Source organism: Lithobates pipiens, unplaced genomic scaffold, assembly GCF_037356315.1.
Source record: "Lithobates pipiens isolate NorthernLeopardFrog02 unplaced genomic scaffold, aLitPip1_a1.2 Scaffold_22, whole genome shotgun sequence".
In the NCBI taxonomy this organism is placed as follows: Eukaryota; Metazoa; Chordata; class Amphibia; order Anura; family Ranidae; genus Lithobates; species Lithobates pipiens.
The window spans coordinates 8,046,851-8,065,171 of NW_027507784.1; the positions used below are offsets into that span (position 1 = coordinate 8,046,851).

At 53.2% G+C, this 18,321-nt stretch overlaps 1 protein-coding gene across 1 annotated transcript in view; it reads left to right on the plus strand.

Annotated features, from left to right (window-relative positions):
• The first annotated feature begins 10,158 nt into the window (after positions 1–10,158).
• LOC143925287 (taste receptor type 2 member 9-like) overlaps positions 10,159–18,321 on the plus strand; it is a 35,910-nt gene continuing 27,747 nt past the window's right edge. The window contains exon 1 of the mRNA XM_077449871.1: positions 10,159–10,250. Within this exon, the coding sequence (XP_077305997.1) occupies positions 10,159–10,250 (92 nt within the window). The remainder of the gene's footprint in view (positions 10,251–18,321) is intronic.

The window sequence follows — 18,321 nt, forward strand, 5'->3', positions numbered from 1 at the left end:
GGGATGAATTAGAGCCAGGCCTTCTCATCCAACATCAGTGCTTGTCCTCACAAATGCTCTTCTGGAAGAATGGTCAAACATTCCCATAGACACATCTCCTAAACCTTGTGGACGGTCTTCCCAGAAGAGGTGAGGCTGTTATAGCTGCAAAGGACCAACTCAATATTGACCCCTCCGGACTAAGACTGGGGGGGTCATTACAGGTCATGTGTGTGTAAAGGCAGGCGTCCCAATACTTTTGGTAATCTGTTGTATGTGTTGCTGAATAATCCAGTCCATAGCCTTGATATAGAAATTGCTCAGCTGTATGGGGGGAGGGGGGGGGGGGGGGTTAATCAGCTCCGGGGGGGGGGGGGGGGTCCCTACACTATGTGATCAGAGAGGGGGGGGGGGGGTTAAACCCTTTCCTGGAACACTCACCTACATCCATACCATCCCCCGATCATCACTGCAGACATGTCCTCACATCCCCCCCATAGAGAGACCTCCAACACTCACCGATCAGCCAAACCCCAGGGGGGACAGGCAGCGCAATCAGCACCATCCAGACGCTGGCAGAGAACTGAACACCTCGGCTGCGATCCACATAATCCAAGGCGGGCGGAGGATGCCAATTACAGGAGCCAATGAACCCGGCTGGCACTCTCCGTGAATAATCTGTGGAATGATGTAATAAAATCCTCACGACTCCTCACCGTCCTCCCCGAAATAGAAGAGCCAGGAAAGGGTTAAAGGAACGTTCAGTCCGGAGGATGCTGACGATCGACACGAAGATCGAGGCCAAGCCTCCTCATACACTTCAAGGTTTAATGTTCACCTTGGAATTTAAAGTGATATTACACCCGCAGTTCTTTTCAAGCCCTTAAGCCCACTGGGTGAAATGCGTTAAAGGAGCCAATCCGGGGGGGTGGGGGGGCGGGGCTCTTTTCTTATTGGCTGATCTCTCCTTGCCAAGCAGGCCGAGGACACCAGGAAGACACCAGTACAGTGCGCCAGCTTACATTTCATCTCTTCCGTCACCATTCAGCCACTTTCCAGCCTAACTCCACTTATACACACCCGCCACTTCCCTGCCAATCTCTGCATTCACCCGCCACTTCCCTGCCAATCTCTGCATTCACCAGCCACTTCCCTGCCAATCTCTGCATTCACCAGCCACTTCCCTGCCAATCTCTGCATTCACCCGCCACTTCCCTGCCAATCTCTGCATTCACCCGCCACTTCCCTGCCAATCTCTGCATTCACCCGCCACTTCCCTGCCAATCTCTGCATTCACCCGCCACTTCCCTGCCAATCTCTGCATTCACCTGCCACTTCCGTGCCAATCTCTGCATTCACCCGCCACTTCCCTGCCAATCTCTGCATTCACCCGCCACTTCCCTGCCAATCTCTGCATTCACCTGCCACTTCCGTGCCAATCTCTGCATTCACCCGCCACTTCCCTGCCAATCTCTGCATTCACCCGCCACTTCCCTGCCACTCTCTGCATTCACCCGCCACTTCCCTGCCAATCTCTGCATTCACCCGCCACTTCCCTGCCAATCTCTGCATTCACCCGCCACTTCCCTGCCAATCTCTGCATTCACCCGCCACTTCCCTGCCAATCTCTGCATTCACCCGCCACTTCCCTGCCAATCTCTGCATTCACCAGCCACTTCCCTGCCAATCTCTGCATTCACCAGCCACTTCCCTGCCAATCTCTGCATTCACCAGCCACTTCCCTGCCAATCTCTGCATTCACCCGCCACTTCCCTGCCAATCTCTGCATTCACCAGCCACTTCCCTGCCAATCTCTGCATTCACCAGCCACTTCCCTGCCAATCTCTGCATTCACCCGCCACTTCCCTGCCAATCTCTGCATTCATCCACCACTGTCCTACCAATCTCTGCATTCACCAGCCACTTCCCTGCCAATCTCTGCATTCACCAGCCACTTCCCTGCCAATCTCTGCATTCACCCGCCACTTCCCTGCCAATCTCTGCATTCACCCGCCACTTCCCTGCCAATCTCTGCATTCACCAGCCACTTCCCTGCCAATCTCTGCATTCACCAGCCACTTCCCTGCCAATCTCTGCATTCACCCGCCACTTCCCTGCCAATCTCTGCATTCACCCGCCACTTCCCTGCCAATCTCTGCATTCACCACCCACTTCCCTGCCAATCTCTGCATTCACCAGCCACTTAACTTACCGATTTCTGCAACCTTACAGATGACCATTTTTACCAGCTGCTTCACATTCCTGCCAACCTCAACACTCATCAGCTGCTCTCCTCCTGACCTCTGCACTCACTGCCTGCTCTCCTCCTGACCTCTGCTCTCACCAGCCACTCTCCTGCCGACCTCTACACTCACCGGCCACTCTCCTGCTGATCTCTCAAATCTCTGGCATCTTCCTTACCTACCTCTGCACTCACTGCCCACTCTCCTGCTGACCTCTGTACTCACCTGCCCATTCTCCTGCTGACCTCTGCACTCACCTGCCCATTCTCCTGCTGACCTGTGCCTTCACCTGGTGGCTCACCTGCTGACCTCTGCACTCACTGCCCACTCTCCTGCTGACCTCTGCACTCACCTGGCCGTTCTCCTGCTGACTTCTGCACTCACCTGGCCGTTCTCCTGCTGACCTCTGCACTCACCTGGCCATTCTCCTGCTGACCTCTGCACTCACCTGGCCATTCTCCTGCTGACCTCTGCACTCACCTGGCCATTCTCCTGCTGACCTCTGCACTCACCTGGCCATTCTCCTGCTGACCTCTGCACTCACCTGGCCATTCTCCTGCTGACCTCTGCATTCACTGCCCACTCTCCTGTTGACCTCTGCACTCACCTGGCCGTTAGCCTGCTGACCTCTGCATTCATTGCCCGTTCTCCTGCTGACCTCTGCCCTCACCGGCCGCTCTCCTGCCGACCTCTGCACTCACCGGTCGCTCTCCTGCTGACCTCTGCACTCACCTGGCCATTCTCCTGCTGACCTCTGCACTCACCTAGCTGTTCTCCTGCTGACCTCTGCACTCACCTAGCTGTTCTCCTGCTGACCTCTGCACTCACATGGCCGCTAGCCTGCTGACCTCTGCACTCACATGGCTGCTAGCCTGCTGACCTCTGCACTCACATGGCTGCTAGCCTGCTGACCTCTGCACTCACATGGCTGCTAGCCTGCTGACCTCTGCCCTCACCAGCCACTCTCCTGCCGACCTCTGCACTCACCAGCCACTCTCCTGCCGACCTCTGCACTCACCGGTCGCTCTCCTGCCGACCTCTGCACTCACCGGTCGCTCTCCTGCCGACCTCTGCACTCACCGGTCGCTCTCCTGCCGACCTCTGCACTCACCAGCCACTCTCCTGCCGACTTCTGCACTCACCGGTCGATCTCTTGCCGACCTCTGCACTCACCGGTCGCTCTCCTGCCGACCTCTGCACTCACCGGTCATTCTCCTGCCGACCTCTGCACTCACCGGTCATTCTCCTGCCGACCTCTGCACTCACCGGTCATTCTCCTGCTGAATTTTACACTCACTGGTCGCTCTCCTGCCAACCTCTGCCCTCACCTGGCCGTTCTCCTGCCGACCTTTGCACTCACCGGTCGCTCTCCTGCCGACCTTTGCACTCACCGGTCGCTCTCCTGCCGACCTTTGCACTCACCGGTCGCTCTCCTGCCGACCTCTGCACTCACCGGTCGCTCTCCTGCCGACCTCTGCACTCACCGGTCGCTCTCCTGCCGACCTCTGCACTCACCGGTCGCTCTCCTGCCGACCTCTGCACTCACCGGTCGCTCTCCTGCCGACCTCTGCACTCACCGGTCGCTCTCCTGCCGACCTCTGCACTCACCGGTCGCTCTCCTGCCGACCTCTGCACTCACCGGTCGCTCTCCTGCCGACCTCTGCACTCACCGGTCGCTCTCCTGCCGACCTCTGCACTCACCGGTCGCTCTCCTGCCGACCTCTGCACTCACCGGTCGCTCTCCTGCCGACCTCTGCACTCACCGGTCGCTCTCCTGCCGACCTCTGCACTCACCGGTCGCTCTCCTGCCGACCTCTGCACTCACCGGTCGCTCTCCTGCCGACCTCTGCATTTACCAGCCGCTCTCCTGCCGACCTCTACACTCACCGGCCGCTCTCCTGCCGACCTCTACACTCACCGGCCGCTCTCCTGCCGACCTCTGCACTCACCGGTCGCTCTCCTGCCGACTTCTACACTCACCGGCTGCTCTCCTGCCGACCTCTGCCCTCACCTGGCCGTTCTCCTGCTGACCTCTACATTCACCTGGCCGTTCTCCTGCCGACCTCTGCATTTACCAGCCGCTCTCCTGCCGACCTCTACACTCACCGGCCGCTCTCCTGCCGACCTCTACACTCACCGGCCGCTCTCCTGCCGACCTCTGCACTCACCGGTCGCTCTCCTGCCGACTTCTACACTCACCGGCTGCTCTCCTGCCGACCTCTGCACTCACCGGTCGCTCTCCTGCCGACCTCTGCACTCACCGGTCGCTCTCCTGCCGACCTCTGCACTCACCGGTCGCTCTCCTGCCGACCTCTGCACTCACCGGTCGCTCTCCTGCCGACCTCTGCACTCACCGGTCGCTCTCCTGCCGACCTCTGCACTCACCGGTCGCTCTCCTGCGGACCTCTGCACTCACCGGTCGCTCTCCTGCCGACCTCTGCACTCACCGGTCGCTCTCCTGCCGACCTCTGCACTCACCGGTCGCTCTCCTGCCGACCTCTGCACTCACCGGTCGCTCTCCTGCCGACCTCTGCACTCACCGGTCGCTCTCCTGCCGACCTCTGCACTCACCGGTCGCTCTCCTGCCGACCTCTGCACTCACCGGTCGCTCTCCTGCCGACCTCTGCACTCACCGGTCGCTCTCCTGCCGACCTCTGCCCTCACCTGGCCGTTCTCCTGCCGACCTCTGCATTTACCAGCCACTCTCCTGCCGACCTCTACACTCACCGGCCGCTCTCCTGCCGACCTCTGCACTCACCGGCCGCTCTCCTGCCGACCTCTGCACTCACCGGTCGCTCTCCTGCCGACTTCTACACTCACCGGCTGCTCTCCTGCCGACCTCTGCACTCACCGGTCGCTCTCCTGCCGACCTCTGCACTCACCGGTCGCTCTCCTGCCGCCCTCTGCACTCGCCGCCCGCTCTCCTGATGATCTGATAGAGGGCGATGATGAAGGGTGTTCACAGATACAAAATGTTATCATTTGTTAATTAAATTCCTTATTGATGAGTTTTTTACTCTCCTAATTAATGTACAGTACAGGGTGCTGCAGACTGGATTGTGTTGTTTATATATATATATTGTTTGTTTTCTTAATCCTCGGCACAAAATGCTGTCATTGAACACACAGTATGTTTAAAGTTCATATAAAGGCCCCATAGAGGTAAAATGATCATATATAATGTTCAGTATTGTAGAAGAAAATCTCAACCATCCAATCAATTCTCATATATTCTATATTCCTGTTCATATAGATATTCAGGTTCCCTGACACAGGCAAGAAATATTGTCATGTCGTAATCATTTATGTCCACCAGAGGGAGCCGTACAATTCTAGTCTATGTGACAAGCCAGATATACACCAATCATAGGAATATAAACGATATACTGTATATATACACACCGGGTATAGGAATATAATCTATATACTGTGTATATATATATATATATATATATATATATATATATATATATATATATACCGTATATATATATATATATATATATATACAATCATAGGAATATAATCTATATGCTTAATATACAATACACTACAATATATATACACCGATCATAGGAATGACTGGACATTCATGAGATCGGCAGGAGAGTGGCCGGTGAGTGTAGAGTTTGGCAAGAGAGCAGCCGGTAAGTGCAGAGTTTGGCAAGAGAGTGGCCGGTGAGTGCAGAGGTTGGCAGGAGAGTGGCCGGTGAGTGCACAGGTTGGCAGGAGAGTGGCCGGTGAGTGTAGAGTTTGGCAGGAGAGTGGCCGGTGAGTGCAGAGGTCGGCAGGAGAGTGGCCGGTGAGTGTAGAGTTTGGCAGGAGAGTGGCCGGTGAGTGTAGAGTTTGGCAGGAGAGTGGCCAGTGAGTGCACAGGTTGGCAGGAGAGTGGCTGGTGAGTGCACAGGTTGGCAGGAGAGTGGCCGGTGAGTGTAGAGTTTGGCAGGAGAGTGGCTGGTGAGTGCAGAGGTTGGCAGGAGAGTGGCCGGTGAGTGCAGAGGTTGGCAGGAGAGTGGCCGGTGAGTGTAGAGTTTGGCAGGAGAGTGGCCGGTGAGTGCAGAGGTCGGCAGGAGAGTGGCCGGTGAGTGTAGAGTTTGGCAGGAGAGTGGCCGGTGAGTGTAGAGTTTGGCAGGAGAGTGGCCAGTGAGTGCACAGGTTGGCAGGAGAGTGGCTGGTGAGTGCACAGGTTGGCAGGAGAGTGGCCGGTGAGTGTAGAGTTTGGCAGGAGAGTGGCCAGTGAGTGCACAGGTTGGCAGGAGAGTGGCTGGTGAGTGCACAGGTTGGCAGGAGAGTGGCCGGTGAGTGTAGAGTTTGGCAGGAGAGTGGCTGGTGAGTGCACAGGTTGGCAGGAGAGTGGCCGGTGAGTGCAGAGGTTGGCAGGAGAGTGGCCGGTGAGTGTAGAGTTTGGCAGGAGAGTGGCCGGTGAGTGCACAGGTTGGCAGGAGAGTGGCTGTTGAGTGCAGAGGTCGGCAGGAGAGTGGCCGGTGAGTGTAGAGTTTGGCAGGAGAGTGGCCAGTGAGTGTAAAGTTTGGCAGGAAAATGGCCGGTGAGTGCACAGGTTGGCAGGAGAGTGGCCGGTGAGTGTAGAGTTTGGCAGGAGAGTGGCTGGTGAGTGCACAGGTTGGCAGGAGAGTGGCCGGTGAGTGTAGAGTTTGGCAGGAGAGTGGCCAGTGAGTGCACAGGTTGGCAGGAGAGTGGCTGGTGAGTGCACAGGTTGGCAGGAGAGTGGCCGGTGAGTGTAGAGTTTGGCAGGAGAGTGTCTGGTGAGTGCACAGGTTGGCAGAAGAGTGGCCGGTGAGTGCACAGGTTGGCAGGAGAGTGGCCGGTGAGTGCACAGGTTGGCAGGAGAGTGGCCGGTGAGTGCAGAGGTCGGCAGGAGAGTGGCCGGTGAGTGTAGAGTTTGGCAGGAGAGTGGCCGGTGAGTGTAGAGTTTGGCAGGAGAGTGGCCAGTGAGTGCACAGGTTGGCAGGAGAGTGGCTGGTGAGTGCACAGGTTGGCAGGAGAGTGGCCGGTGAGTGTAGAGTTTGGCAGGAGAGTGGCCGGTGAGTGCAGAGGTTGGCAGGAGAGTGGCCGGTGAGTGCACAGGTTGGCAGGAGAGTGGCCGGTGAGTGTAGAGTTTGGCAGGAGAGTGGCCGGTGAGTGCAGAGGTCGGCAGGAGAGTGGCCGGTGAGTGTAGAGTTTGGCAGGAGAGTGGCCGGTGAGTGTAGAGTTTGGCAGGAGAGTGGCCAGTGAGTGCACAGGTTGGCAGGAGAGTGGCTGGTGAGTGCACAGGTTGGCAGGAGAGTGGCCGGTGAGTGTAGAGTTTGGCAGGAGAGTGGCTGGTGAGTGCAGAGGTTGGCAGGAGAGTGGCCGGTGAGTGCAGAGGTTGGCAGGAGAGTGGCCGGTGAGTGTAGAGTTTGGCAGGAGAGTGGCCGGTGAGTGCAGAGGTCGGCAGGAGAGTGGCCGGTGAGTGTAGAGTTTGGCAGGAGAGTGGCCGGTGAGTGTAGAGTTTGGCAGGAGAGTGGCCAGTGAGTGCACAGGTTGGCAGGAGAGTGGCTGGTGAGTGCACAGGTTGGCAGGAGAGTGGCCGGTGAGTGTAGAGTTTGGCAGGAGAGTGGCCAGTGAGTGCACAGGTTGGCAGGAGAGTGGCTGGTGAGTGCACAGGTTGGCAGGAGAGTGGCCGGTGAGTGTAGAGTTTGGCAGGAGAGTGGCTGGTGAGTGCACAGGTTGGCAGGAGAGTGGCCGGTGAGTGCAGAGGTTGGCAGGAGAGTGGCCGGTGAGTGTAGAGTTTGGCAGGAGAGTGGCCGGTGAGTGCACAGGTTGGCAGGAGAGTGGCTGTTGAGTGCAGAGGTCGGCAGGAGAGTGGCCGGTGAGTGTAGAGTTTGGCAGGAGAGTGGCCAGTGAGTGTAAAGTTTGGCAGGAAAATGGCCGGTGAGTGCACAGGTTGGCAGGAGAGTGGCCGGTGAGTGTAGAGTTTGGCAGGAGAGTGGCTGGTGAGTGCACAGGTTGGCAGGAGAGTGGCCGGTGAGTGTAGAGTTTGGCAGGAGAGTGGCCAGTGAGTGCACAGGTTGGCAGGAGAGTGGCTGGTGAGTGCACAGGTTGGCAGGAGAGTGGCCGGTGAGTGTAGAGTTTGGCAGGAGAGTGTCTGGTGAGTGCACAGGTTGGCAGAAGAGTGGCCGGTGAGTGCACAGGTTGGCAGGAGAGTGGCCGGTGAGTGCACAGGTTGGCAGAAGAGTGGCCGGTGAATGTAGAGTTTGGCAGGAAAACGGCCGGTGAGTGCACAGGTTGGCAGGAGAGTGGCCGGTGAGTGCAGAGTTTGGCAGGAGAGTGGCCGGTGAGTGTAGAGTTTGGCAGGAGAGTGGCCAGTGAGTGTAAACTTTAGCAGGAAAACGTCCGGTGAGTGCACAGGTTGACAGGAGAGTGGCCAGTGAGTGTAGAGTTTGGCAGGAGAGTGGCTGGTGAGTGCACAGGTTGGCAGAAGAGTGGCCGGTGAGTGTAGAGTTTGGCAGGAGAGTGGCTGGTGAGTGCACAGGTTGGCAGAAGAATAGCCGGTGAGTGCACAGGTTGGCAGAAGAGTGGCCGGAGAGTGCACAGGTTGGCAGAAGAGTGGCCGGTGAGTGCACAGGTTGGCAGAAGAGTGGCCGGTGAGTGCACAGGTTGGCAGAAGAGTGGCCGGTGAGTGCACAGGTTGGCAGAAGAGTGGCCGGTGAGTGCACAGGTTGGTAGGACAGTGGCCGGTGAGTGAACAGGTTGGCAGGAGAGTGGCCAGTGAGTGCACAGGTTGGCAGGAGAGTAGCTGGTGAGTGCAGAGTTTGTCAGGAGAGTGGCCAGTGAGTGTAGAGGTTGGCAGGAGAGTGGCCGGTGAGTGTAGAGGTTGGTAGGAGAGTGGCCGGTGAATGCAGAGGTTGGTAGGAGAGTGGCCGGTGAATGCAGAGGTTGGTAGGAGAGTGGCCGGTGAGTGTAGAGGTCAGCAGGAGAGTGGCTGGTGAGTGCAGAGGTTTGGAGAGGAGCGGCTGGTGAGTGCCTTTGGCCAATCAAGGCTCTCACCACACATCAAGCTGTGATTGTCCAAAGAATACAGGTCTGGTGCATGCTTTGGCCAATCACCAGCAGTCAATCTCGCAGTGCATTATGGGGCACTCCGGAGTAGCCTAACTTCCCGAGAACACCCCATTTGTTTGTTTATTCTACAAACAATGTTCGAGTTGAACTTACGTTCAACTCGAACATCCAGCCAATTCATACTCGGGACCTGCAGGTGACTATCTCTCATGGAACTAATGTCAGTGGTGACTCAGGACCTTGAGGTGGCTATACCTCATGGAACTGATGATATTAGTGGTAAATCAGGACCTGGAGGTGACGATCTCTCATGGAACTTATGATGTCAATGACAACTCCGGACCTAGCAGTGCTGATCTCTCTAGGAACTGATGATGTCAGTGGTGATTCAGGGCCTTGAGGTGACTATCACTCATGGAACTGATGTCAGTGGTGACTCAGGACCTGGAGGTAACGATCTCTCATGGATCTGATGATGTCAGTGGTGACTCGGGACCTGGAGGTGACTATCTCTCATGGAACTGATGTCATTGGTGACTCAGGAGGACCTGATCAGAATGGTAAGGGATTATTAAATCCCTTTAAAATAAACCTTTCACTTGGCAAACATGGAGCCTGTCCTATTGATCCTCTGGTTTCAATACTGTGAGCCTCTGACCCCGCACCAGTATGCAGATTGGAACTTTTAACTTTTGTGTGCAGCATATTTGTTTTAGGTTATTGACTTGGAAAGAACTGAGACCAGTATATTGACATAATGGAAAGCTAACATGTTTTGGAGGTCAGACATTGCCCTCACTTTTGTTCTTTATTGCCCCTGGGGACAGGTTCACTTCAATGCCTGTGATGTGTTTTGTTTTGTACATTTTACTTTTTTTTTTTTACATTGGGCAACATGTGTTCCACTCATTTGCCAAAGCCACAACAAGAGCTTCCAGATGCAAATCCTCAGACCTGCCGTGTTGACATAGCTGAGCAGAAGATGAGGTAAGCGGTAAGCGTGTTTGGTCAGGACTTTGCATGTTTCCAAACCCACGGCTCAGAAGAGAAAACACATTTACGGCCACAATAGTCACAGGTGTTTGTTTTGCGTAATGATCTATAAACCTCCCTGGCACTTAATGTTTAAAGTATATCTAGTTATAGAGAAATGGAATTATACAGGACGGGACTCAGTCATTTGGTAGGGGCCACGATACGAAGAAAGTGTAGATACAGACGACTATAGAGGGATCCACCGCAGGCAATACTCAGAGCAGTCACTCCATAGGTGAGAGATCCTCCACCGGTAACGGAAACATCAATGTCCGTACTGACTCCCGACATGAGTCTCTAAGCCCTTGTACACACGGGTCGGAGATTTCGACAACCAAATCCGTCGGATCGTGTCCGAAACTGTTGCATACACACGGTTGGGCCAAGTTGGCGAAAAATCCGATCGTTCAGAACGTGATGACGTAATTTCGTTACGATGGGACTACGTTCAGGCTAGTAGCCAATAGCTTTGATGTAGGAATTTGATCTGAGCATGCGTGGCACTTTGTCCGATCAAAATTCTCTACACATGATCGGATTAGGTCCGATCGGACCAGTTGGTCGGGAAATATTTCCAACGTGTTGGAAAATTGGGTCCGACGGAGATTCGGACGGAATCAATCCGATGCATACCACACACAGTCGGATTATCGGACGACACGGTCCAATAAGACACATTCCGACGGATTCTCCGATCGTGTGTACGCGGCCTAAGAAGGACTATCTTCCTTTTTTTTCAAATTGTTGGCCTACCACTATAATTTTTTTCTTTTAAAGATCTTCAGATTTGAAATTTAGCTTAGTGATGTCTAAATGTTTACACATTTTGCAGATCACTCGCTGTTCTTCATGCTGACCAACTACACTGACCACCGTGTATCCCTATCTCTTTAGATCTGTTGATCTTACCCCACTTTACCCAAATATCGTCTCGTTGATGCTGATCGGTGGGTTGGATTCCTTGTGAAGTCCATTTGGTTCAACTTCTTATATTTGTTCAGTCTCTTGCAGCACTTTTTTTAAAGCTTCGTGTACAAGACAGAAGACCTCAACGTTGGAGGCCACTTTAAACTTTTCCTTACATCATTGTACTTCCTAATGCTCAATATCCCCATCCAGGGCAGGACTTACCATTGGGCTTGACTGGGCTCAAGCCCATGGGCCCCGCCCAATAGGGGGCCCCGCTGAGATGCATAGCAAAGTGTACTCGGCTTGGCTCCGCTCACAGTCACGCCCAGTCCCGCCCCAGTCCCGCCCTATGATGGACATTAGACATGGACTGGGCGTGACTGTGAGCCGAGCCAAGTACATTCGGCTACTCTTGGCTCCGCTCGGGACTGCGAGAGGACCCAAGAGCCACCAAGAGGACCCAAGAGCCGCCAAGATACACAGAACTCTGTATCTCAGCGGCGCCATTTTTAAACTTCAAGGCTGCAATGACAAGGCTGCAAATGACACTGGGGCAAGGCTGCAAATGACAAGGCTACACTGAAAAGGCTGCAATGACACTGGACAAGACTGCAGATGGATGGGTAAGGCTGCAGATGGATACTGATAAGGCTGCATTGGTGGGCATTTAAATGTAAGTTTCTTGATCATACATCACGGGACACAGGAGCTTCATTACATAGTGGGTTATATAGGCACCTCTGGTGATTGGACACTGGTTGACCCAATTAAAGAGAATTCCTCCCCTATATAACCCCTCCCATCAGGGAGGCACCTCAGTTTTTTCGCCAGTGTCTGGTCGATGGTCACGTAAAACTTAGCTCTATGCGGGTCCCGGCGAGGGCCGAAGGGCTACAACAAACCGGATCCATACCTCGGGCCGATAATTGACTCCCAAGATGGTATGGTACCCGGGCCTCGTCTGCCGAAGACACGAGGTTTTGCCTGTAAGTCCTCTCCATTGGAAGACTGGACTCTGGGACAACCAGACTTGGGGTACTGTTTACTCAGGGCGCCCGTAAGTTTCTGGCAGAGTTTTTTACAAGGCCCAGGTAGGAGAATCTTTTCGTAAGATTCCCAGATACGCCTGAAGGTTGGCTAACAATACCCGCCGTGATGGGTGAAGGCTGGAATTGGTCTGAAATCAGCAATTCCTGCGGCGGGGAACAGGTATGGGAAGTCATCCTATATATTTTAATATATGAATGGATTTCTTCATTTTGAGTAGTTGTATGTCTTACCTGGTTTCCACCACTTGAGGGAGTAAGAGCAAGCCTGATGCATACTTACATGCCTTTCAAACAAACACGCTCAGTGAAATGCCTGGTCCTCCCAGCTACTCACGTCTCCTTGCAGTCCCTGCCACAATATAAGTTAAAAAAGGGGTCCCACGCAGATCGGGGGGTCCCAGGTCACTCCTTTTGGGTTCCCCTTCCCCCCCCCCCGGATCCCGCGGTCCTCGTGCACGCGCGCGGGCGCGTGCACGGGCGCGCTCCCGGCCTAATAAGGAAAGGGGGGGGGGGGGGTGTGGTTGCCAGCTGTGCACAATCAAGTGCTCCAGATTGCAATGCAGGCGCCAAAACGGCCGTTTTTAAAAGCCCAGAGCGTCAGGGGACTGTAAGGTGAGACACAGGAGCTGTGGGCTGTAAGCATCTGTGGGATTGGATCCAGGCGAACCTTAAGACACCTACTCGGCATCATATTGTGCAGTTAAGCTTATATTGATTTATTGTGAGACTTTAAGCACAACAAAGTGATTGCATTTTACACTAGTAACTCTGCTTTGTAGCTTAGTACTATGTCTCCTCGTAAGAGGGTTTCAGGGGCAGGTAACAAAAGCACTGGCAGGTCACCGCCTGGGTCCAGGGGTTCTAAAAGTGCATGCAGATTACCATCCCCCTCTGCAAGAGTGGAGCCTGCATCTCAAGACGAGTCAGTGCCCCTTTCAGGCTTTGCAGCCTCTCCTAATGTCGCAGCCCCGGTCTATGTCACTGAGGACTCCCTTAGGGCTTCATTGGAGAGTTTTGAAGGGAGGATAATGAATTTTATTTCTGCTTCCCTAAAAGATAGCAAGAAAAGGGGTAGATCCCCTCCCTCTGCTGAAATCCCTCTCTCAGACAGCTGCTCTGAAAATGAGGAGAGATCCCTATCTTTGGAAAGGGATCATGAGCAGTCGGGTCAGTCAGAGGATGAGGAGTCAGTCCCCTCCTCCCAGGCACTCAGAAAGCAGGTGCAGTATTACACTGAATTGGTGCGTACCACGTTCAGAATGCCAGCTGCTGAAGTCGCTACATCCTCTGTCTCTTCCCTGGGAGTCAGGAAAGCTCCACAGACTGCTTGTTCCTTCCCAATTCATCCTTTAATGGCTGACTTGATGTATAAGGACTGGGGACATCCCGATAAACTGTTTGCTCCTCCCAAGAGGTTTTCTATGTATTATCCCGTGGAGGAAAGCTTCACCAAGAAATGGGGGGGCCCCATCTGTGGATGCGGCTATCTCTTGTGTGAATAAAAACCTAACTTGTCCTTTGGATAATGCGCAGGTATTTAAGGACCCAGCTGACAAAAGGCTGGAAACCTTGTTAAAAGCCTCCTTTTCCATGGCCGGCGCTGTGGTGCAACCTACAGTCGCAGCCGTGGGGTTGTGCCAGTTCCTTAAGGAACAGGTTAAACAGATGTTTGAACTCCTTCCTAATGAGGAAGTAGAGAAATATGCAGAGATGCCTCACATCTTATGTTTCATAATTGATGCGATTTTGGATTCTGTCCAACAAGCATCACGTTTGTCCCTCATGTTGGTACACATGCGTAGGGCTCTATGGCTAAAAAATTGGGCTGCTGAAATGTCATGGAAAAAGCATTTGACTGGGTTCCCGTTTAAAGGGGAACGGTTGTTTGGAGAGGAATTAGATAAATTCGTCCAAAATATTTCGGGAGGTAAATCTACACTCCTTCCAGTCAAGAGGAGTAAACGTCCTTCATTCAGGCGTACTCTCTCTCCCGAAGCGTCGAGCTCTAAACAGTGGCGACGGCCTTCTCAGCCCTCCTCGGCTACAAAGCCTCAGGGCCGAGCCCAGGGACAGAAAAAGACTTGGGGGCGGAAGCCTGCCAAGCAGACCTCCAAGACATCCTTGTGAAGGGGCGCCCCCGCTCGGCCGAGTGGGGGGAAGGCTCCTGCAGTTTGCAGGCGCCTGGCGGGTAGAGATTCAGGACAAATGGGTGATCTCTTCAGTATCTCTGGGCTACAGGCTAGAGTTTCAGGAGATTCCACCTTCCCGTTTTCTAAGGTCAAGGATCCCCAGGGATCCGATAAAGCAGAAACCGCTATTTCTGGCCTTAGATCAATTACTATCCCAAGGTGTGATAGTAGAGGTGAGCCCGAAAGATCAGGGTTCAGGTTTCTATTCGAATCTCTTCACCGTTCCAAAACCAAACGGAAGTGTCAGACCTATCTTGGATCTGAGAGACTTAAACCGGTTTCTACACATCCAGACCTTCCGGATGCAGTCAATACGCACTGTGGTCTCCTCCCTGCAAGGAGGAGAATTCATGGCATCAATAGATATCAAAGACGCATATCTCCATGTGCCAATATTTCCCGCACACCAGAAGTTTCTGAGGTTCGCGGTAGAGCAGCGCCATTTTCAATTTGTGGCCCTGCCGTTCGGCCTAGCCACGGCCCCTCGAGTCTTCACGAAGATTCTAGACCCTCTCTTAGCAATCTTAAGAGTTCAGGGCATAGCCGTCAGGGCTTACCTAGACGACTTGCTTCTCGTAGAGAGAACTGCAACATGCCTAAGTCGCAGCGTCACCAAAACGCTAGAACATCTGGGCCGCCTAGGTTGGATTATAAACCTAGAAAAGTCGTCTTTACAACCGACCACCAGGTTGGATTACCTGGGTCTGATTATCGACACCGCTCAGGGCAGGGTGTTCCTTCCAAAGCCAAAGGCCTTGGCCATTGGAGATCTAGTGTGCCTGATTCTGGGCAGAAGATTCTCCTCCATTCGGTTGTACATGAGACTGTTGGGAAAGATGGTCGCCTCTTTCGAGGCCGTTCCATTTGCCCAGTTCCACTCAAGGCCTCTGCAAAGATGCATCCTTGCGATTTGGAACAGGAAGCCCCAATCCCTGGATCTTCCTATGCGTTTATCCCCTCGGGCACGCAAAGGTCTTGTCTGGTGGTTACAGACCAAAAATTTGCTGAAGGGCAAAACCTTTCTTCCCCTCTCATGGAAGATTGTCACCACGGATGCCAGCCTGACAGGCTGGGGAGCCGTGTTGCAGGAAACATGCTCGCAGGGAAAATGGTCTGCGACCGAAAGTCTGCTGCCCATAAATGTCTTGGAGATTCGGGCAATTTACATGGCACTCAGAGAGTGGTCTCACAGACTGCGAGGTTTCCCAGTTCGGATTCAGTCCGACAATGCCACCGCAGTGGCTTACATCAATCACCAGGGCGGTACCAGAAGTCTGGTGGCCCAAAAGGAGGTGAATCGCATACTAGTCTGGGCAGAAGAGCATGTTCCGTGCCTCTCTGCAATCTTCATTCCAGGAGTGGAGAATTGGCAGGCAGATTATCTCAGCCGCCAGCAGTTGTGCCCAGGAGAATGGGCTCTGCACCCCGATGTGTTTCAAGACATATGTCACAAGTGGGGCACTCCAGACGTGGATTTGTTTGCGTCCAGATTCAACAGGAAACTGGACAACTTTGTGTCAAGGACAAGAGATGCACTTGCTCAGGGGTCAGATGCTCTGACAGTTCCCTGGGATCAGTACAATCTGATCTATGCCTTCCCCCCGAACCCGCTGTTATCGAGGTTCTTGGGAAGGGTCAAGAGGGAGACGAAGCCGGTCCTTCTAGTGGCCTCGGCTTGGCCCAGGCGACCATGGTTCGCAGAAATCATGAAGTTGGCAGCGGGCAGGTCATGGACCCTCCCTCTCCGGCCAGATCTGCTCTCACAGGGTCCAATTTACCACCCTGCTTTACGCAGTCTGAATTTGACGGTCTGGCTGCTGAGACCCACATTTTGAGAGGCCGTGGTCTTTCGGGGCCAGTCCTCTCCACTCTGGTCAATGCCAGAAAACCGGCCTCCAGGCGTATCTATTACAAGATCTGGAGGGCATATGTTTCCTGGTGTGAACCCAGGAGATGGCATCCTAGAAGGTATGTCATTAGCAGAATCTTGGCCTTTCTCCAATCAGGCCTTGAAATGAATTTGGCCATAAGCACCATCAAGGTGCAGATTTCGGCCCTATCGGTCTTTTTTTCAAAGATCGCTTGCATCACATTCCCTAGTACGGGCTTTTATCCAGGGGGCTATGCGGATGAGACCGCCAGTCAAACCTCCGGTATGCCCTTGGGATCTGAATTTGGTTCTCTCGGCCTTAGAAGCCCAACCATTTGAACCTCTGCATCTGGCTTCTTTAACTCTCCTGACAAAGAAGCTGGTGTTCCTAGTAGCCATATCCACGGCTAGAAGGGTATCAGAATTGGCAGCTCTTTCCTGTAAAGAGCCCTATTTAATTATCCATAAGGACCGAGTGGTCATGCGTCCCAACAGGTCCTTTCTACCTAAGGTAGTTTCAGGTTTTCACCTGAATCAGGATGTAATCCTACCATCCTTTTTTCCAAACCCTCAGTCCACAGAGGAAGAATCCTTACACACTTTAGATGTGGTTAGAGCAATCAGTCTTTATCTTCAGGCAACTGCTCAGATAAGAAAGACTGACTGTTTATTTATTCTGCCAGAAGGCCCTAAAAGGGGTCAGGCAGCGTCAAAGTCCACTCTTTCGCGGTGGATCAGACAAGTTATTTCTCAGGCCTATGACTTAAAGGGGAAGATTCCTCCTTTTCAGGTGAGAGCGCACTCTACTAGGGCTGTAAGTGCTTCTTGGGCAGTGCATCACCAGGCCTCCCTGGCTCAGATCTGTAAGGCTGCGACTTGGTCATCAGTCCACACATTCACCAGATTCTATCAGGTGGATGTCAGAGGGCAGGAGGATATCGCCTTTGGGCGCAGTGTACTGCAGGCTGCAGTTTAGGTCCTCAGATCCCTGGCGGTCTAGATTCATGATCTGTGTCTCCCTCCCCTCAACCTGAGCATTGCTATGGGACATCCCACTATGTAATGAAGCTCCTGTGTCCCGTGATGTATGATCAAGAAAATAGGATTTTTATATACAGCTTACCTGTAAAATCCTTTTCTTGAGAGTACATCACGGGACACAGGGCTCCCGCCCCTCTTGGGTTTTACGTGGTTTCTTATTGCTTTGCTACAAAACTGAGGTGCCTCCCTGATGGGAGGGGTTATATAGGGGAGGAATTCTCTTTAATTGGGTCAACCAGTGTCCAATCACCAGAGGTGCCTATATAACCCACTATGTAATGAAGCTCCTGTGTCCCGTGATGTACTCTCAAGAAAAGGATTTTACAGGTAAGCTGTATATAAAAATCCTATTTTTTTCCTTAAACTTCCCTCTTAAACTGGGGGTGCGTGTTATACGCCAATAAATACGATAATATATAGAAGGTAGGGCCCAAAAGTGACTCAAGCCCAGGGGCCCTCACCACCCTAAGTCCTACCCTGTCCCCATCCCTACAAGAAGGCGAACCTAAGAGCTTCAGACAGGGTTTCTCGGACTTTGAGTTGTGTTTTCCACTGACTAATGGAGACCAACAGCTTTCTAGGCCTGGCTTGCTTTATTATAATATGTTTAGAGACCTTAATGGGAATTTTCACAAATGTTTTTATCGTTTCCATCATTTCCTTATATATATTCAAATCCCGGGAGCCCGTATCCGGCAGCGACCAAATCATTGCAGCCTTAAGCATCTCCAATGTATGTTACGCCTGTGTAGCTTTTAGCAATATTTTAATCTTTTACTTTTGGCCACTGGTTTTTGTGGCCCACCACATGGCGTTTGCCATCTTTGTGGGTATCACTTTTATCTTCACCACGTCCTTGTGGCTGACGGCCTCCCTCTGCTTCTTCTACTATGTCAAGATAGAGAACTTCTCCTCCGACTTTCTCTCCCGCCTGAAGATGCAGATTTCCACCCTTGTTCCATGGA